General features: G+C 34.2%; 1 protein-coding gene across 4 annotated transcripts in view; it reads right to left on the reverse strand.

Moving 5' to 3' along the window:
* The window catches only part of LOC149576782 (magnesium transporter, putative (DUF803)), a 128,607-nt gene that overhangs the window by 30,603 nt on the left and 74,763 nt on the right, over positions 1 to 23,241 (reverse strand). For 3 of the 4 annotated variants that reach the window (XM_089819887.1, XM_089819879.1, XM_089819891.1), the window contains 4 exons: positions 23,110 to 23,198; positions 16,204 to 16,260; positions 16,033 to 16,091; positions 811 to 931 (listed from right to left, as the gene is read on the reverse strand). In XM_089819887.1, coding sequence (XP_089676013.1) covers positions 811 to 931; positions 16,033 to 16,091; positions 16,204 to 16,260; positions 23,110 to 23,198 — 326 coding nt within the window. The remainder of the gene's footprint in view (positions 1 to 810; positions 932 to 16,032; positions 16,092 to 16,203; positions 16,261 to 23,109; positions 23,199 to 23,241) is intronic. The other variant, XM_089819886.1, reaches the window with a different exon arrangement.

The raw sequence follows: 23,241 nt of genomic DNA on the forward strand, positions 1-23,241 counted from the left end.
CCTTATTTCTTGCATTCCTTTCTTCTTCCATTAATCCTTCATTGATTCACTTGCTCCATCACTCCCTTATTTTATGCTTCAAGACCATACATTAAACTAATTAAACTTTAATAATATTATATTATATCATATTATATTTTTATGTTTAAATTTTATTTAATTATTATTTATTGTCAAATCCTATTTCAAAAAGGAGAGGTAACATGGTTGCCATAAGAAAAGAAATAAAGTTAAATATTTTATCTGCTGAGTCCTTCTACCTTGATTCAATTCTTATGAATGCTTAAAGCCATTTCATGTACCGGTGTGGCCACGCTGCTTTACGAACATTTCAAGACTGTTGTACCTCCAAGGGACCTGCTATTCCAATTTTGGGGGAATTTTAACAGCAGCAAGGGAGTTCAAAAGGTGATTATTGATTTTTTTTTTTCCAAATCTTCAACTTCATCCAGTTTGTTTCCGCTCAAATTCAAATTCAAACCTTGTGACTTAGTCTACAACTATATCCAGATTCCAGACTATTTAGTTGTACAGATTGAATCTAAGCAGACTTTGAAGTTCAAATGCATAAATACAACCTTAAATTTCAAACTCTTTTTCCAACATAAGATATCTTATGTCAATAAGAAACTTTGAAAAAAGCTCTGTAAATTCTAGAGAAATCAATAACCTTGTCATCTCCAAAGGTGCTCAAAATATTATATCGTAAACATTATTTCACATGTCATTGACACCTATAAAAGTGAATCAACAAATAAAAGAACATTTACTAAAATTTATGACATTGTGTCTTGACGACAAATAGAGAACCTGATAAAAGAAGCCACTACCACTGCAGCATATACTAACAGCAATTCCAACAGGTATAGACATTTTTGAAAAGCCTTGTTCCGAGAGCATAAATCCCATTTTAGAAATTGCAGCTGCTAACCTGTAGATAGGATAAAGAACATGAAGTTAGAATCTCGATATAAAAAAAAAGGAGCACCAAAATCAACTATTAATAATTTAATACAATCCTAAGATACAAATTTAAATGGTCCATGCATTAATAGCAAAGATAGCTACGACTGATGCATATGAGGGGAAGTTAAAATATATTTAACAAGTGTCAATCAAACCTAGAAATTGGGAATGCATGTGCATAATTTGTTTTCCTTTTTTACAAGTTGAGAATGAAAATGTACTTAAATGTGAAGTTTATCCAATTATGCATCACAAAAAACAACAATGAATGGAAGAGTTAGAGTAGTTATTGTTGTCCTGCATTTTGTCACCACAAAATGTTGGTAACAGCACGAAAAATTTTCAAGCTAGTTTTGCGTTTCTCTAAGCTTGAATTTGATATTCAATTGCTTAATGTTGATCAATCAATCCATTTCAATTTGAATATCAAATTGTTTTACTTAAGGCCTTTGTCAAGTAGTCTTCATTTTGCTTTTTGTCGAGTCTTTGCTTGATTTTTGAAGCCTTCACAATCCATTCTTTGCTTTTGAGTTTTCGTTTGCTTGATTTTAGTCCTTTGGATTTGCTCATGTCATGCCTTTCGTTTTCCCCTTCGATTTAGTCTAACCTAGAGGTTGATCGGAGTTTTCAGTCAAGAGATATGGTCATTTTAGTGCCTCAAAAGGTGGACATTTAAAGTGCAACAGCATGAATTTAAAAAATGATGTTATATTTTTATTTTGACATTCACTTTTTCAAAAATATAACATTTACTCACTTTGTGTTATGTTTTGAAGTTACTTTTCATTTAAATTTTTCACTTAAAGTGACTATAGAACTATATAGTTACTTTTTAAATTTTTTATTTTTAAATCAAATACTTATATAAATGTCACTTTAATATAATGTTTATGTATTATATTGATTAATATGATGCATAAATGTTATTTTTGACCCATATTGATGACATTTTTATAAAATTAAGTGAAATACATAACTTAAATGCCTCAAAGTGGACTTTTAATGTACAAATGCATGTAAAAAAACTATGAAAAGTGGAAACTTTTCATGCTATTGCATATAAAAACTCATTTTGAGGATACTTTTCATGCCATTACATCAAAAGCTTGTAAAAGTGGACCTTTTTGTGCTTATGCATAAAAAAGATGAGACATGTTTTTAAAACATGTAAAGTGACTCCAAAAGGTCCGATTTTGGAGTCGAACACATTTTAAAATATGCAATGAGCTTCAAAAAGTGAGATCATGCATAAAGACATATTTTAAAACATGCAATAGACTCTAAAAGGTCCGATTTTGCCTTCCAACATGTTTTAATATATGTAATGAATATGAAAATGTTCTTTTTTGTGAAGAAAATATGTTCTTGCTCCATAAAACTCCAATTTTGATCATAACTAGAGATAATCTCCATGGATTTGAATGAAATCTCTTGCGTTCAAGGCATTTTGGGTTGGTGATCATTTTGCCCCCATAAAAAATCAGTTTATTGAGTCCAAAAACGTGTTTAAATCTCCCAATCTAGGGCACGAGTTTGCAAAAAACTCCATAAATCTTCAAATTTGGATCACGTTTTTGCAAAAATGTCTTAAGGGATTGAAATCTTCAAAACGTTGCAAAAAGGAGACAATCTAGGGCATGTTTTGGCATCTTGCACAATAATCTCCTTGTTTTCTGCCCTTCATCATTCGAATTTGCAAGATTTGAAAAGTTCTCACCATTTTTGAAGAAGATTTCAAACAAAGAACATTTTTTCTTTCATTTTTGACACTTATTCTTCATCTAAGTGGACCTCTTCTTTCTTGCATTTTAATTCATGCTTATCTTTGCTGATTTTATGCATGAAATCATTGAATGGATGCCATTTGTAAAAATCTTTGCTTTAGAATGTGCATTTTTCCTTTAAATATGAAGTTCTCCTTCATTTTGATGTTTTTGGTTCTTCCCCAAGTTCTAAATTCGGATTTTATCTTTGAAGTGCATTGCATCTTGGCATGTTTTGAGTTGTTTTCAAAGGTATGTTTTTTTCTTTTTTTTTGGTTTTGTGTGCTTGTTTGTCGATTTTTTCTCCATTTGGAGAAGTTGCAAGTTTTTTCCCAAAAACTTGTTTTTCCTTCATTACATGCGAAAGCATTATCATTTTTCACATTCCATTTTCATGTCATTACATCTTACATCTCATTCAACAAATGCAGTTACATGTTTTTCATCTCATTTGCCATCTGCACATACATGTAATCTCATTTTCCGTTTCCATTTTCATCCATCTCACTTTTCGCTTTCATTCGCATGACACCATTATACGAAATATCTTACGTGTAATTACATCCAAAAGGTCCGATTTTGATCAAAAGTCATATTTTGAAAAGACAAAGAGATGTCATTTTCGCTTTCCGTGTATTTTGACTTCTTTCCTCCAAAAGTGACTATATAACTCATTACCTTACCTCCATTTTTCATTTCCATCTTCTCATACACATTCGCGCTTACATGAATAAGTATATGTTTCCACCTCATTACATACTTTACATGCTATCCTCCATCCGCATATACACGTAAAGTGTACCTTTCATTCGTACTTGCATTTCATTTCACCTTTCACCTTCTATTACATATTGCATTTGCATATACGCATGTTTTATACAATAAAGCTTTGAAAACATTAAGTCACTTTTGAAATCAGCAACTTTCACTTTACATGCATTCCCATGCATTTCACCTTCGCGCATTTTCATTCCATTCCATTTCTTTCCATTTTCCATTTTCACACTTTCATATCATTTGATTCCACATTCCGTTCATTTCATTTCACTTTCCATTCCATTATATATACATATGCCTTCTCTTTGAAAGTCACTCCTTTTTCGAATCTTCACTACTGCTCTGGAATTCACTTGCATGGAGATTCCTTCTGATGATGTATTTATGTTTTGAGATTTTTGTGTTGTAGCACAAGCACCAGATATGTCCTCGCCATCCAAATCCAAGGGCAAAATGAAATATCAATATGATAAGGAATTGGCTCATGCATCTCCTTCTTCAGTTACATCTGTCTTGGACAACATGTTGGACATGAAGATTGGTCATGTAGACGTAGCTGATTTTCTAGAAAGGATTAAAGCTCCAACTACTCATGAGATGAAACGTATTAAAAGAAGCAACATCCATTTGGTTTCTACATTTCCCATGGCAGCCATAGAACCTGATTTTGTTTATGGATACGCTCGATAGTTCACTCCTAAAACAAGAACTATCAAAGATGTTGATGGCAAGGTTATCATTAGCCTTGACCCTGAATTTATTGAGCAAATCTTCAAAGTTCCTCACAAATCAGAATGTGCTGATTTGACCAAAGAATCGTCATTCGCTTGTTGGAATGAGCAAAAGAGCAATTATCAAAAGTATGTCAACCTTTACTGGTTAGACAACAAAAGAAGCATTTTTTCCTGATGGCTAAAGACTCTTCATTGTCAAATTTTAAACAGGAATACAAAGATCTCATCATCCTTCTTAGCAGGATCTGTGGTCTTAAGGATTCTTCCGATTTTGAGCCATGGATGTACAAATTTATGTTTCAAATTATAGAGAACAAAGAACACATCTTTTGGGGAGAGCTTATCAGTACTGCACTCTATCAGTAGATAGGCAATGTAGGAACATCAGTAGCTTTTTATATGAATTCTTATCTAGTTTACATTATTGCTGCCATGGGATCTTTTTTGAGTCTTTCCACCAAAGGTGATCGTCTTCAAGTACCTGTTTGGGAATACTATGACCAAATCACTTTGGCTAACAGTAAATTCCATTACAAAAGAGTCCAAGATGGTTTCTTTGGACATTACAGGTGTCTATTCGATAAACAGTTGTATATCAAAAGAGTATCTGATGTAGCATGGGAAAAGGTAAACTAGTATGGCTGCATTTTTCTTTAATTTCCCACTTTCACATATTTGAGAGTTGGATATTTCAAAGGAGAGTTGTATACCTTACCTAGGTATGCTACAGATCAAATCATTCTAATTGAGTTAGCCAGACAACTCATGGATGTGTAGAGTGATCATCATGCTTCACATAGGCCCGGATTTGGCATTACCTCAACTAGGCCTTTATCTATTGGCAATTATTCAATTGTTTCTATGCCTAAAGCAAAGAATATGGAATCAGAGTTGCAGTTGATTACATTGAAGAAGTTCAAGGCTAGATTTGATTTTGACTATCGAGAGATGAATTCTCAGATAAAAAGGGCCTACACTCATGTTCATCACATTGAAGATATTTGGATTGACATGAGAATAGAACTTGACATTATGAAGATGGATTATTGCAGGTTAACCTTGCAAAAAATAATCGATCTTAATATTTTGGAAATCCCTCCAGATTTCCAAGTTGAAGATGATAGCGACATCCTTGATCCCGAATTTCATCAAACCGATTTTGATAAGAAGGACCCTTTCCCTATTCAATGGCAACAAAAGGAAGGTACATCTATCATGGACAGATTTCAATCTATCCTAGTAAACACTAACAAATGGTTGAAAAGTAAAGGCCTTAAAAGAGTAAATCCTAAGATGGGCCTGGATTGTGGAAGTTTTGGTCCTCCTGGTAGGAAATCACAATTGGAAATTACAAGGAAAGATGGTGCCTCATCTTCAAATGCCAAGAATACCCTCAAATTCAAATTAAAGGGGGGAAAAGGAACTAAATCATCTCAAGTTCCTGAACCAATTCAAGAATCAACGGCAGAATCAAAAAAAGAATTGAAAACAGAATCCGAGAAAGAAGATTCAGATGAAGGAGAAATTATCATCACATCTCCTCCAAAGCCTACACGAGCCTGCACGTCTTCTCTACATGAAGAGTCATTTTTGCATGAGGTTGATGATGATGTAAATTCATTTTCTACTGTTTTCACTCATTCCATTCCAGTCTCGAAGGTTAGCATCACGGCTCTTCCTATTTCATCAGCTACTCCTCATGTTCCTGCACATGAACAATATGAACACTTAGCAAATGTGTTTGAAGATTTTCCAACTCTTACCAGTGGTCAAGTTTCTCAACTTGATACATCTTTGATAGGATTTGAACTCTTCATGACGGAGTCTTCTCAACATGTTCCTATGTCTTCAGCAGTACAGACTGAATCATGCTCAGTTACTACAGATATACAATCTGGATCAATGTCAATGGTCTCCACTGTGCCTGCTTCTACAGATGAAAGTTTCTGCCTGCCTGCATGGTTGGGTAGAATAACAACAAAAAGAAGGAATGTTGTTGTTCCTCCTAACAATCTCCCTGTGAAGAAGACTAAATCTAAATCTTTGAAAGATAAGATTGTTTCCAAAATTTTGGTTGATTCCGACAAAACCAAATATGTTGAAGTTGTTGAGCCATTGGTGGATAAACCTGTTGAAGAGCTTACCCGTTCTAACTACAAGTTTACTAAGGTTGAAGTTGGAAAGCAACTCGTTTGAGTTGTTTACAGGATGCTCAAGATGCATTGACAAATGTATCAAAAAGCAATCATGAGCTTTGGGAAAAGAAGAATCAGTTGAAACAGGAGATATCTCGTTTAAATGAGGTCATTCAGAACCAATCTTCTCAGAATGTTATTGTTACATCACAAACATCTAAAGAGAAGGCTAATTGAAGCTGCTAACTCTTGGATACAGGAAATCATTGTTGAAGGAGTTCGAGCTATCATAGAAACACTTGCAGTTCTAAGGCGTGTCAAAGAGATGAACAAAATCGAACTAAGCTTAATTTCTTCTTTGACTCAAGAAGCAGATAACCTAAAGGAAATTCTTGAGGATTGGGATGAAATGATAAAATTTGATCTGAATGCTATGGTCTCATGTGACATTCTTTCATCATGTGAAATGTTCTTCAGATTTCAAGGACTCATTGGTTACAAGGAAGAGACATTAAGAAAGTTGATCACAAAATTGCAAGTGGCTCTTGAAGATTGTCAAGCAGTTGAAACAAACCTTACTTGTGATTTGGAGCAATTGGGATGTCGTGTTAATGATAATCTTGGTAATCTTTTGGTAGCAGAAAGAGTGAATTTAGAATATACAATCAGGATCAATGCTGATGTAGATTCCAAGGATTTTGGTTCGCACACAATGAACAAGTTTGTTTTGTACAAATCCTTCCCAAGTTGTGCAATCAGCATATGAAAATGCAATGAGAATTGACGCTATATCAAAGACTGTGGAGATTGTTGATCTTTCCACAATGTGTGACGTCATTATAAAATTCAAAGCCTTAAGAAGCAATCTCTAAGATTGTTGTATAGTTTCTATTTCATAGTTGTTTAGAATGCATTACATGAAAAAGTGTAATTGCATGTAATGCAAATTGCATGTATACAAAAGATGTAATGCGAGTTGCATGTGCAGTTGCATGTAACCCTTTTGTTTCTGAAGTTAGACTTGGTCAAAGTTGGTTAAGATGCTCCAATGTTTTCCTCCCCTTTTTTCTTAACTCCTTTGCCTATATAAAGGAGTGCCCCCTCATTGTAAAATCATCATTATCTTTATGCAAGAAAACTCTGGAGAAATTGTGCTAGCATAACTTTCTTTGTGTAAAGCACTATTTTGAGAGGGTGAATACAAATGAGCAATTGAGACTTAACTTTGATTAAGTGAAATTGTTATTTGTGTGGATTGTAAGCTTTGTCTATAATTCATCCAAGTTGTCTTTGATTCATATTATCTTGTGTTATTGGTAATTGTATCTCGTAATTGAATAGAAAAGAGTTAAGAAACAATTGAAGCCAGAGCTTTGACCAAGAGCAATTGTGAATGTGTATAGCTAGAAGCTTTGTCTGTAGCTTATATTTTCTTCTTAATTCGCAAAATCGTTAAGTATTCTTACTTTTAGGAGTCTTTGTGCTCTAATTGTAAAGCTTTTCATATAGAAGTAAAGACCGGACTTAGAGCCAAACCGATACGTTTTTAGCTAGCCTTTGAGTTAGTGAAGATTTATCAGTATCACTGTTTCCAGCTCTTGATATAAGTGTAGTTAGAGATTTACCTTGCCCATTATTCATTCTACGAGTAAGTGGATCCTTTCTTGAAAGTTAAGAAGAAAGGATATTAGTAACACCCTGTTTACGAGATCTCTTGACTTCTTGCTTACCTTGAGTTGATCCAAGGAATGGTGAGAAGGGGGAGCCTTCCCTTTAATGTAGGAGAGACTCTGTCTCACACGCTATGGCTAGTCATCCTATTTTGCAACTGGATTTTTACCCAAAACTGTCAGTTGCAAAATATCCACCCAACAGTTATATAAGGGGATTTTTAAGAGCCTGACGATACACAACCTAACAGTGAAGCAAATCAAATCCAATTATTACTTGCACTTCCAAACATTGGTCACTTCAGAGGCAACTGAAATGAAGAAGCAAAATTATTCAAATAGAGTATCATACACCCAACTATATCTTCATGTGGTTTTCCATTCATGCCAACAAAGAAAGGGGCATGGGTAATGTGCAATGATTATCAACCTTCAAAAAACCTAACAATCAAATAAAACGTTACCATCTTCCAAGAGTGGATGACTTTTTATATTTGCAACAAATTACTGAGTTTTTGATGAAGCAAACTTGAAATTTGATGATCATTAACTACTGCTAAAAGGTATATGGAAAGAACTATAACACCCCGCCAAGGAACCCAAAAGGACAAGACTAAATAATAATACGTTTAGTGAATAAGTTTTTTTGAATTTCTTTTACTTTTTTGTTTACCTAATTCTAGATGCAAGCGGCAAAAGTCCTAATAGGTTCCCTAAAATTGTTCTTTATCAAGATCACTTAGTTTCCAATTTATGGGTTATGTTTATATGTACAATCTAACTAAAAGTAACTTCTAGTTTGTAAGTGACTTAATTCATCATTTACTTAATTGACTTTTTAAACATTACAATTTCATCATTACAATATTATTTATCTACACACACAAATATATATATATATATATATAACTTCAGTTTAGTATCATGAGTTTATCTAACTAAAGCTACCAAAAATGAACACTCCCTCTTAGCTAGGGAGGATAAACAGAAGATTGATATTACACCATTGGTAATATTAGGAATGACAAATTTTAAGTGTATCTTTGATCAAAGAAGATATCCACCATTTTGATATCACATTTGATATCAAGAGTATTGGTCTTCCAAAATATCAACACATGATATTCACCAAGTATTCTAATAAGGTTTGATATCACATCTGATATTATGAGTATTGGTCTCCCGGAATATCGACATTTGATATTCAGCAACTACTCAAAAAAAATTGATATCACATCTAATATCATGAGTATTGGTCTCCCAGAATACATAATATTCACCAATTACTCACAAATGTTTGATATGACATCTGATATCATGAGTATTGAATCTCCCAGAATACATGATATTCACGAAATACTCTTTGAGTAATGGCCTTCCAAAATGTTGAGATGCAAGATATTCACCAAGTACTGTGAGTAATGGCCTTCCAGAACATCAAGTCACATGATATTCACCAAGTACTCTACAATGGCCATCTAGAACATCAATTTGCATAACATTCACCATGTACTCAAACAAATGTTTATAAGGTATGTGCACACACATTCTCATAATGCTTACCATACAAACATCCAACATGCAAAGTATAATTTATAATAGATATCCAAAGATATCCATCATAATAGAAAATTAAGTTATTGCAAAATCGTCACCTTTCAATAACTTCTGCAAATACAAGTGACATCATTTGGAAGTCATCATTTTCTCATGATGTACACATGGGGTAGTAGTCACGAGGTATATTTATCAATCATAGTCCTCTTGACTACAACAATTTATTGATCACTAGAGAATCCATCACAACATGGTTTACTCCCTCTGAATCAATATGATTGAGATCACCGAAGATTGACTAAATCATAACTTCTATTTGCTCCCTCTCTTTCAAAGTTGCCTGAAATGTCAATCTCCTCTGAATCTCAATCTCCCTCTTTTTCCTGGAAGAACATTCTCAAAGGAAAATATCAAGGCAAATAATTTTTATAGTATATATAGAACAAAAAATAATGAGTTGACAAATATAATACTCAATAACAATAGCTACTTAATCTCATGTATCAATTCATAAATTGACTTCATATGCATCAAATCCAAAAATGTATAATACTTATCTATGTATCCTTGATACTTTAGTAATGTCCCCTCTTATTGGACTCCTTGACTTCACTTGTAAATACCAATATCTCATGTTTTAGATTTTGCTTACAAGGATACTTATAATATTTCTCTTAAATATTCTCTAATAGTATTTGACAACTTCTTGTGTGAGAATGTCATATACATAGGATAAATATTCTTTAATACTTCAATTATTTTATCAATTTTCCAATGTATTATTTCCCAATCCAATTCAACTTTCTCTTCAATTTAACTCTCTTCTTTTTTTCCGCTAAAATCGATGTCTCTAAAGATGATAACTCTTTCTTCATTTGACTTTATTACTCTTATATTATTTATAAACTCGTAATAGAATTTATTGTATTCTGACACTTATAATGATATTGGAAATTATCCTTTAATAATTATCCATATCAATTTTATTATTTTCAATTTGTAGTTTGTGTTTATAAATGAGATCATATATATGGAAATCTTTATTGTGGGTCATTAGTTTATTATAGCCCAAGGCGTAATTGCCCCTTCGAGTCCCACTAGTAGGCATCCACGTGGGAGATGACACGTCATCATCTTTTATAAGGTGTAATCGATCAATATTTACATTCATGCCGATAGGGGGGAAGGTGTTATGATTAGTTGACCTTTAAAAATATTAAGATATTATCTCCTTAGTTAAATACTTTCTATAATGGTCAACTACTTGTTTGTCGTCTGTCTTTCAATCTAGATAGGAATGTTTCCAATCCTGTCTTCAGTTTTGTTTCTAATTTCGTCTTCAGTCTACGTTGTTTCTTTTAGAAACAACGTCCTTGTAATTCTTTATAAGGAACACATTTGTTCCTCTGTTAATCAATCAATCATCTGGAAATACGTTAATCTGCCAATTCTTGAATCTTGTAACATGGTATCAAAGCAGAAATCTAAAAATATCTGAAGGACATCCACGATCAGCCCGAAGCTATTGGTCGAAAAATGGAGGAAGAGGATATGGTAGTCATCACTCTGAAAAGTTTACCATTGTCCTATGAGCACTTCATAGAAACACTCAACATTACATCAACTAATGTTGATCTAAAGTTTCCAAAATTATGCACCAAACTTCTGCAGCAGGATCATTGGAAACAACAATTTGGCAGCAGTGCTTCTACAGCCTCCTCAGAGCAGGCATTTGCTGCAAAATCCTTTTAACAAAACATCGGTAACCATCAGTCTTCTCAGCCTTTCAGCATCAACCTTTTGCTCAATCCTTGGATGGCTCTACGAAGCAAAATGTACAATGTAATTGCTGTCACAAGTTTGGCCATATGAAGTTCGAGTATCGGAAACATCTGGCTGCCCAAGCAAGGCAAAATGCTTTCCAGCCAACAGCACAAGTTATCGAGCTTCCCAATCAAGGCAAAGCTACATTTTTTGCCTTCTGAATCTATTTCTATTTTTTTTTGGTTTGTTGATTTTCTCCTTAAAAATCATTTCATGTTGTCTGTAATAAGCAAGGTTGCGTGAGATTCTGGGTTTTACCGGTTTTTCCACAAAAACAAAGTTTTGTAATTGCAATTTGTTTTGAGTCATAGCACTCTTCTGGCAAAGCTTCTTGGTTTCAGCATTCTGTAGATCCAAGGTGGGTCTCAGTTATCCCAGAGTGTTCCGACATTTGTACGTTGACCATTAAGGGAGGGTATTAAGATATTATCTCCTTAGTAAATACTTTCTATAATGGTCAACTACTTGTCTGTAGTCCGTCTTTCAGTCTAGATAGGAATGTTTCCTATCCTATCTTCAGTTTTGTTTCTAATTTCGTCTTCAATCTACATTGTTTCTTTTAGAAACAACGTCCTTGTAATTCTTTATAAGGAACACATTTGTTCCTCTGTTAATCAATCAATCATCCGAAAATCCGTTAATCTGCCGATTCTTGAATCTTGTAACAAAAAATGCACTCTCTTATCTCTCTCTTCGCGATAATAATAATGGTATTGCGAGTTGTTTATCCTTGCCATGCCATCTGCCCACATAAGATATCATTGTGAGGTATGCACATATCACCTTTATGCTATGTATCCAATCATGTCTTCCAACTGAAGCTACCAAACATTAACAAATAATAATATAATAATCATATTATCAATATAATTATTAAATCACAATAGTTATATCTTCACAACCTTAATGTTATCTATGTCAGCATTAATGTTAGCTAAAATAACATTAATAGCTCCATAGTAACAATTAGTAAAGTTCTTAATATGAACTAATAACCTTAATAATAAATGGGCCAAAAATTAATAAGCAGCTAAGCTAACATTAGTATTGTGGTCGTCTAAGCAATATTGAGTCGGTACAGTTATGGTCCTCTGAGTAACATTGAGTCAGCATAAGCATGGCGGTCAAAGTAATCAATGAGCCGACATAGTAAAACCTCCTTGATGAGCAAAGGAATGCTCAAAGTCTTGGGCTCCTTCATGTGTCATGCGATGACATTCCATTCTTAAGTCTCGCCACTTTACCTTGTCTACGCATGATTAATTACCTTCATATACATGCATCTTAGCATCTACTACTTGAGTGATTGCATTCAAGGTTGATGTGCCATCCCCTTGATTATACACACTTGTATGGTGTGTGTGAGAACCCATTTCTTGTATGTGCATTATGTGTCCTTAGGTCATGTGAGTATCTCTACAAGCGTAGTGGGGTGCACTGAGGTTACCACATGGTTGGGTGGCATTGCATGTCATTTTTGGAGACTGACGTACTAAAGGTGAACTACTTCCAATGGTGTAGCACTGAGCATGACATGCTCATCTCTATCAAGGATAACTTTAAGAAACCCCTCCCAAGAAGAATATGTAAAATGCTGGCAAATTCAACATAAAATGTGTAGGAAAAATTTCTCATCGAGGGCGATTTTTTTGTTTGAGGCAAGGGAGATAATTATTTTCTATTGGCGAAATTTTCCTTTCTATATCAAAATTTAATAATAATTGTGACGAATTAAATTTATTCTTTTTGCTATGCAAATAAATGTAGGCAATTTTTTTTGTTGGTCATAAACATTTTGTAATGTAAGAGGCGAATTAATTGTTTTATATAGCGCAAAATATTAATATAGTTGGCTAATTTGTCAGTTGCTACAAAGAGATTATTTAATTTTTTAATTGAATTTATAGTCACAGGTGGGGCCATGGCCCATATGCCAAGTGTACAATGTACAGTGTACTTGTAGTCTCTCAATCCATTAAGAATCAATTAATAATGTGTCCTTTCTTGTTGCCAACTTGGCCGTCGTCACTTTGCATGTTATCATTGTTATCGTGAAAGGAATTGATGTAGACCGTCGATGTATGATAGATCAATGGCCTTAACTCTATTTCAAGCCTAATTTTAAGCGTTATAACATAAATTCTAATTCTTACCAAAATCAAGTCACGTGTCCCAAAGTCCAAAATATAAAATAGTTGGCTAAACGGGGGTAGTTGGAGACACACGTCGGTAAAATGGTAGGCAACACTCAGGCCCAGGGAAAATAGTATTTTATTTTAAGGGCGAAATGACATTGTCCAATAAGAAGACAATAGGTAAAGGCTGGTGAATATTTTAAAATAACTGTGTCCTCAATGTAGACTACATTGACGATTGGACCAGGGTTTGAGACCAATTATGTGTAAACTAATGGGCAATTAGCCTGGGATTTGGACCGAAATTATTTAATATCTTCGCAACCTATTTGACCCCATATATAGGTTTTATTCACCAAATTGTGATTTCCAGAAAAGATAGAATTGCCAATTGGCAAAGATTCGCCATTAAAAAATTACTGATCTCTATCCTTTGTGCTTATGTTTTAGTGATTATGCTTTATGATTGTAAGACTTCTGCTTGTACACAATTGTGTAACAATCATTTTATGTTTCATTTTTTGCTTATGCAATGTTCTTATGATGATGCACTTATGTTCATGATGTTTCAGAAAAATTATATGTACGTGTTACAATTATGTTCCAAGGGTTCCTTGGCAAGGCATTATAGGTTCTGTGAGAAGTGGACATCAAGGAATCAATCAATTTGGAAACAAATGATTATTCTAAAAAGAAGAAATTATGGATATAATAGGGAGATTGTTTCCTTGGGAGGAGATCATCATGCAAGAAAACAATAAATCATAAATTGCGGATGATAAAACCACTTCAGAAATGCATTATTATTCTCAAAGGTAGCAAGCAAAGGTAGTGACTCAATTCTTGTGAAAGCTAGTGTAAAGGGGATAACAATCATAGAAGTATCATTCACGCATTCATCAATCCCTCAAGAAACCAAGCAGACAATCAATCACCAAAGATCAACTCAACAATCATCAAAACTGCATCTCGATTCATCTCCGGATCAAGAAAACAAACGATTCAGCAATCAACCAAATCAATGAATCATTAAAACATCAATTCATTCAAGCATGGATAAGAAGTTCCTTTTAAAACACCAACACGAATTTGATTCTGCAATATTTCAATTCAGAAATGAATATTCAACTGTCAATCAAATCAAGAATAATTGATAAAAGGCATTTGGGTATTATTCAAATGTTTACCTGTCAATCCATCAAGAAATATTAATCAGCAATCATCAAGTTATTAGTTTTAAATTCTAGGTATTGTCTTGTAAATCAGAAGCACGAATCCATTCTTATCATATTTGGACAAAAACCCAAATCTTAGTCAAGGAGGACAAAAGCCATATCATGCTCTTTAGCAAGCTAAGGACAAAAACCCTTGGTATTGTTACTGTTGAGTTAGGAACGAAAACCTCTAATTCAACAGATATGTAAGTATTTCCAGAGAATTCACAATTTAATTAATTTTGTGTATTGTGATATAATTTATTATTCTGAAGATTACCACAAACTCTTAAATCTTTGATAAAACCATTATCATACTTGAGTGTATAGTATTGTATGAAGGCAAGAGTCAAGAACATCCCAAAACGGGCACATCAAAACAACTCTCTTTCATATACACATGCAAGCCAATACTCCATTATGGGGTTTAACTGTATTACAGGAAAGCGTGTATGAATATGAAAATATGATTTTTAGGCTGTCAAAACATAGTTTAGACAGGCTTGAGGTTTCACAGTTGATTTTTCGATTTTCCCTACTCTGTCAGCATATTAGGCTTACCCTCATAGGTCTCGATGTTTTATTGAGTATTTTGGTGAACTAGAGGAGTGGGTTGGTTGTTTTTTCGTATATGAAGCAGGATATTCCATAGCAGGTAGCCTTGAGAGAATATTTAAGAATCTTTCCTTTTCATTGTGTTTTTCATCCAGAGAAGAGAACCAGATCATTCATATATCAAATTGCACGTCTGTTATCTCGTATTTTCACAAGTATAAAACCGTTGCAATATGTTTTCTGGGGGTAACAACTTTTGCCTCAGCTCTTGGAAATAATGCCGCTACTAACAACATATCACACATGCAGGATTACCCAAGATAACAATGAAAGAATTTAGTTCAAGTTGCTATTGAGTAGTCCTCAGCTTGTAATCTTTGGAGATACTGTTCCCCTACTTGGCTATTTGTATTGGTCTTTCAACCACATATGGTTAAGGTCCACAGCTGTATTGTATCCTTTCTTTTGTTCCTTCCCCTTTTTGGGCCTCTTTAGAATTTTCTCTTCCTAAACCTTTCTACTTATTTATTAATTGTTCATAATACCTTCTCGTGAGCATTAACATTTAAAACTCCTAAAGTATACAAACTAATTTATGCAGGTTTCCACAGCCACCAAATCCCCATCAAAACATATCATTGTACTTTTGTAAATGAAATAAGCAAAGACTAAGTGAGAATCGTTCGGGAATCAAAAACTGACCCAAACAAGATGCCTGCTTCTAGTCCAGCAATTATTTCTTCCACCACCTCTGTCTGTGTCTGGTGAAAAACTTATATTTATCAGCACCTAGCCAATTTACTATAATAAGTAGAAGATGGATCTAGAAAGAGAGCAACAAAAATTAAGCAATGATGTTTTGAAAGAACCAACCAATTCTTGAGCTCGACGTTTACGTCTATGAAGGCTAAGCCATCCATTAAGCAACCCCTACATATTCAAGGCTATTATTAATAATTGTCAATAACAAATAGCAATTTTGTATGCACGATTCTATTATTAGCAATTTTCAATAACCAACATTCATTTTTGTATGCAGATTATATTCAAATTCTATAATTAACAATTGTAAATAACCAACACTCATTTATGTTATACCATACCACATAGGAAAGAAAAAACATAATACTAGGTTGCTAGCCACTAAGTATGAAACAAACATACTTATATGTAAGCAATGTTAATAATTCAGGTTCAGGTATAGTGGTTCAATATGCAGATTTGGCTCCAAAGAAATAAGGGTAGGGTTAGCTTTTGGGTTTGCCTATGCAAAAATCATATCCAAATCATAAATATATGCATATTTGCAGCCTAGAAGTAGGAAATAAATTTTGAGTACCTCATAGCATGATACCAACTCAATACAAATTAGTGAAACTCAAATGTCAATATAAATATTTGTTGTTCAATATAAGGATAATAATAAAAATCAATGTCATATGGCTTCTCAAGTAGATCATCTTTATCAGAAAGTTCAGCAAGAATGAACAATTTTGGTATCTTGCATTCACAATGAGGTAATATGAATTTGCCTTATGCCTTGCCTCCACCATGCAGACTTCAACAAACCCACTGCTGAAGATAGTCTTTATCTAAAAATTCAGCAAGAATGAATGACTTTTGCATTGTACATTCACAAAAAGGTAAAATGAGTTTGTGTAATGTCATGCCCCCACAATGCAGACAACAATAAACCCATCAAGAGAAGGGTTGACCTGTTGGCATTTCAATCAAAGTAAATGTATTTTTGCCTAAGGCCGACTCCCTTGAAATAAAGACAAGGCATGTAAATAAGAAAGGTGTGATTCATACATAGACTTGTCAACGACTTCTCAGCAATTAGTTATCTTATCCTAAGAAGTTATCTATTGCGATAAATCACATCAAGGTATCGCCAAAAACTTGTTACAAGTATGTTGTGAAATATCACTAATTATATCACCCATGCCAGTTTAAGAGACTGTGATGGCCCAGCAAGTGGCCATATTCATTTTTTTTCATTGGCAAAGCGAATTTGGAGAGGGCAAAAAGGTTTGGGCGGAGAAAGACCAGTGTTAGCAGCCATCTAGATTGATTTGTTGTGGATTTGGAGCGGATTCAAAGAGCTTTTTCAAAAAAGTCGGATTCACAAGTAAGTTGTCAAGATTCTCTCTCTTTTGTTTTAAAACCATTTTGTCTTGTATTAAATGCATCCAAGTTTACACAAACTCTATCATACCATTTCCAATCTACTCCAACTCCTTTCAGAAGGTAATGCATAAGATCTAACACCATTTCTTAGCAATTTTTGCAATTTTTTTATAGTTTTCTCAAAAAAATTATACTTTACTTAAAAACTTCATAACCTAACACTTTTTTTGATTTTTTTCTTTTAAGTTTCAGCTATGTTTAAACTTATCTAAAGTTTTAAGCTAACTTTGTTTTTTTCTAAATTTCTTAATTTAATTTCTAAATTTGCACCCTCAATTTGTATGTGACGTGTAGGTTGGTTCTTCATCAAAATGGTGAATCCAGAGGCCTCTACAACTGGGTTTGTCAAGATATGTAGGAAGGTGCCCTAAAGGAGCTAGAGACGAAGGATGGAAACATGTTTTGAAGGACCCAACTATTATATTGTGATATGCATAAAATGTGAAAAAGTTATTACTAGAGGCATATCTTGTTTGAAATACCACCTCAGAGGGATAGAATAGCCTGACACAAGGGTTTGTCTAATCACCACGGATGAAATAGAGAGAGAGATGAATGCCTTGCTATGTGGCCAAGACAAGGAATAGTTCCAAAGGGAATCGGCAAAATTGACCATGAGGGCAGCCATTTCTAAATCACAAGGTATCTAAAGACTATGATTTTGCTTAAGCAATGATTTTACAATCACCATCATTTGTTTAGAATCTAGATTTTTCTATAACTATGATCATTTCATTATGAAATAATGTGGATTGTGACTAGGTATGCCAGCCAACTTTGATGAAGAAGCACTTGAGGGCATAGTGGGCTCCCAACATGGCCCACGGATTCACAAATCTATGATCCCTGTGACTTCCATTTCCGCTGGCTCTAATAGACCACCATCGCACACATCTTCTATAGATGGCTTTTTTGTGCACAGAACCACTCGTGGAGCACAAGCATCACTAGAGGGTACTAAGTGGAACAACGATGCGCATCAGCAAGTTAGCATTCAATGTGTCAATTTTTGGTTTTTCAGTGGTGTAGGAGCACCCTCTCTTAGCATGGTTGATCAAGGATCAACTCTTGCTTTACTTCTTTGCATTGTAATAAGGCATTTTTCAAGTTCTTGTCATGGTTTATGACCTAACTCATTGTAATGTCCTCATTGTACCTAATTGGGCAATGATGGTCAACATTGGTCAAACCATGCCATAACTTGGCTAAAGGACCGTAGGGTCCTAGGATGTCATTTTATATGATAATAAGGGCTTTGAGCTAATTGGAAGATCAAATTGCTCACAGTGCTCTAAGATGTTGAAAAGTTGTCAAAGTGCAACTTTGACAATTTTAGCAAAGTGATCATTAGTTTGCATTCTGTTGCCAACTTTTCAGGTTCCCCCTTGTCAAGTTATAGTTGTTATTCATTCAGTTTCTGTTCAAAATTGCATGTCTAAGTAGCATATAGGTAACTTACTTCTCATCTATTCCCAAGGCTCTCACTTTGAATCTTTTCCGAATCTTCTTTGCCTTGCCTTTACCTATTCTTTCATGCGGGTTTCTTGCTATTCAAATGCGTTCGGGGTCTAGGTGATTTAGGTTGGGATGGGATGTGTTTCGAGCATCCTCCCAATGACAACTAAGCTATTCTTGTTTCCGTATCTGCTATCTCGCTTCAGCATTCCCATTTCTTTCGGATCCTGAACAATCGAGCTGGTTTTCCCCTTTGGCGAAGTTCGTCAAGCATGTATCCGAGGAACAAAGTCGCAAAGGTTTCAACAAGCTGTATACTTGATCGTCTCATGATTAAAAGATCCAAGAAAGTATAGATCAAAGCTAAGCAGGTCTTTAATCAAGTTTCGAAGGTAAAATCCATTTTTATGAAGAAAGACGGGTCTGCAGGTTTCCAGTTGCTCACTAATGGAAGTGTAGGTATTCTGATCTGCTTCTGAAGCTAACTTGGCTGGTGCCCAATTCTAAAGTTTTTGTGCATAAGCAGGGCAAGCATGATGCTAAAAGGAATTATTTTGAGCAATTGTTGGACTAGTTTTTGATACAAGACTGCAAACCTGCATCCACATCAATGTTCAAAGGGTTGAAACTGACAGCAAAACCAGATTCACCTGTGGTGAATGAATCAGCACTGAAGCAATCGGTGGGCAGTCTCATCTACCTTACTGTTACTTGGACTAATCTCCATTTTGCAATGAGCTACATTTCACACTTCATGACAGCCCCTAGGGCTAATAATTGGGTAGCAGCAAAGTGTGTGTTGCATTATATGAAGAGCAATTCTGATTTTGGTCTTTTGTGCAGCAAAAGTCACGATCCTGGACTTCTTGATTTTATAAATTCAGATTGGGGAGATTCCATTGATGACATAAAATCAACAATTAGGTATGTTTTCAGTTTGGGATTTGGTGCAGTCACATGGACTAGCACAAAATAGTAGGAGGTGGCTCTTTCCTCGACAGAACCCGAGTATCGAGGAACAGTTAAGGCAGCTTGTGAGGCAGTTTGTTTTCGGATGATGCTTTCAAACTGTAGATGTCTGGAGGAAATCCTACTCCCCTTTACTGTGATAATCAAGAAGTTCCCAAACTGCCCAATAATCTAGTCTTTGACAAGAGAATTAGGCATGTTGACCATCATTTTCATTTCATTTGGCAATTAGTTGAAGATGGATCAGTTTAGTTGCTGAATGCTCCAACAGCGGATCAAAAAAAACACATTCTCACCAATTCTCTGCCCCGAATGAGTATGTCAAATTCAGGGGGCACCTTGGTATAGTTAATAGATTGGCCATTAAGGGAGGGTATTACAATAATATCTTTATTATTCCTTATTTAATGGTCAATATTGTAAATACTAGATATTTCCAAATTTACTTCAGCTATCGATTGTTTCTTAATAGAAACATCAATCTTGTACCTCTATAAACAGTCAGTTGATCATTCATTCAATGTTTTACCAATTGCTTGCATAGTATGTCTTTGCACCACTGCCCAAGCAAAAAAATTGAATACTCAAATCGATAACTAAGTTAAAAAAAACATAAAAGCAAAGTGTGAGGCTCTTGATTGTTACCACAAGTTAATTGGCCACTTAAAAGATTTTTCTAAGGCATTTCATGCTGATTTACAATTTTTCAACGACATATTCAACACAAAAAAACCAGCCTAGATATTAAAAAATTTCGGTTCATATGATATGATGCAGTTGGCAGTTTTCATCAGGCATGTTTCATCAAAATAATAATAAGGATTCCCTTGATGTGGCTATGACCCGACTAATATATGCATCCAAACTCCCATGCACAAAAAACTCTAGTGGTAAAATTGTAACAAGATACCACCTCAACTAGGTCTCCCAAATATCTAAGATAGGTTTTTGCATAAGGTTGGAGACTTCATGATAAAGTCTCCTAGAGTCTTTGAGTTTCCGAATCCAAAATGTGAAGTCCACCCAGAGTCTCCTAATAAAAATAAGAATGTAAAATATAATATTTAATTATTTTATGTATTTTGGCCCTCATTTCAACGTTTTTTAATGCAAAAATTAAAACCATTGACAATTTTAATGATTTAATCATCATTTTAATATTTTATTTAATAACTTAAAAAATGTTAGAAACACACTTAATTTTTTTTAAATTCTAGAATCCAACTCTACTAGCAATAATTAGAAATATTTAAAATTTTATTTAGATAATAACATGGAATCCAACATGGAGAGATGATTTTTTGGAGAGCATGATAGTTGAAGATCTTGAGATGGATGATTGCAACCATGTGGAGTAGATTTCTGATATTTGTTTACAGTACTAAGTTTTGTCATTTTTGTTTGCATATCAGCAATTTGGCATCAAACTACTTTTTTTAATTTAAAAATTTGACTATGTAATGATAATCTCAGCTATTATTAATCTGATATGATGATGATCATATGCGATATTCAGAAATCAGATATGACTATGAGATAAAGTAATGTGATTATGTGAGTTTTGAACTATTTGACTCTATACCAATGTGACATTATTATTAGTATTTACTTTAGTCTTTTAGTTTTACAGTTTTACTATTCTGTATCTAGTATTAGACTATTTAAACTAAAATAAAATTGCCATCTCCAAGTACCCCATCTCCTATAATTGAAAAATAGTCATCCTGGTACCAGTACAAGTACCGGAGACATCCCCATCTCCCCAAAACCTTGTTTTTTATGCTTTCTCATAGGACACATTGAATGCCACGACTCACATGCTTCCAAGGTTAAACTATATGCAGCTCAAGTAAAAAAAGAGTAACTGGTTGCCTTGCTTTCAAAAACCTACAGTGAGTTGAGATGGTAAAATTGTGTCATCTACAAAAAATGATTAACTAGATGAATCTCAGATACAATCCACCTCGTTATATTCATTTGAGCTTGGAAACAAGATCCTACAAAACATGTCACTACAATCCAAAGAAAGAGTGGTAATGGACATCTTCATTTCACACATTTGGATGCAGAATCTCAATATCCCTAAATAACAATAAAGTTCCATAAAAATTTAGAAGGAATGAGATAATTGCTTTACATGCAACAGAAGGCACAGTGCATATGCAAGATAATTATAAATTAAGGTAGAAACTTTTGCATTATATTTTTGAAAAGTAGGAACCAGAATGGTAGACACCATGCCCAAAACTATCTTTAAAATATCAGGCCATTATGAAAGTTCTTAAAATTTTTAAAAATATTTAAAATGTCCAGAACACAAAATATAGGATAGCATGCCTAATGAAAATAAATTCTGACAAAAATGCATAGAGACAACATCACTATTAGAGGATGAACGAGGACAAAGGAAACAGCATAAAAAGTGCATGCAAATGGCTACATCCACAATCTCTAATACCAAATGAGTATGCAATTCATTTTCAGACAACAACCCATCTTATTTTGAAGATGACATGTCTAAACTAACATGATGCTAACATGTCTGAGAAATCAATTTACTGTGTTTTCTCTATTGGTTCTCAACTAAGTTGTAGGAAATAAACCATCCGCCCCTGGCAGCAGACCAGTTCAAACCCGGTACCAGTCCTGGTGCAGCATACCTGCGGGTCTGGCCAGGGTCCATTACGAAAATCGAGACTACGTTTTAAATTTTAACCAAAGTTGTGATACTAGTTGATAAGATATTAAGATGTGATAATCAAAGTTGTTTATATGATACTATGCAGCATTCTAATCTTAATTCATGCTTCTTGGCTGCATATATAGATATCAATTTTACATTGTTTTTTTTTCCAGCATACCCAAAATTCCATTTCACAAGTTCGCTGTACTAGCAAACTGGTTTCTTGGACCTAAGTCAGAACCCGAATCCGAACAGGCAACTAACTTCTCAAACATGCTATTTATAAGCATGACCACTTATCTCTAAGCTCTCCTTTTTTCATTTTAAGTAATAGCTCTAATGCATAGAAATACACAAGGACTTCCATACGCAAGTGCTGACAAATATAAATAAATGTCTGCCCCATTAGACAACAAAGGCAATTTTAAGATTTAAAAATTAATCATCAATAAGTTAAGTAGGGCATGATGTCTGATACCTACAAACAAAAAAATAATTGAAATAATAAGCCACGCAAGATGTAGAAAAGAGATTGTTGATGTTTCCTGCTCCTCTCCTATAATACCCACACCTGCAACAGAAAAAACAGATGAGCATCCATGTCACAACTATAA

This window comes from Cupressus sempervirens, chromosome 1, assembly GCF_028749045.1.
Source record: "Cupressus sempervirens isolate cs-2001-9-10 chromosome 1, ASM2874904v1, whole genome shotgun sequence".
Lineage (NCBI taxonomy): Eukaryota > Viridiplantae > Streptophyta > Pinopsida > Cupressales > Cupressaceae > Cupressus > Cupressus sempervirens.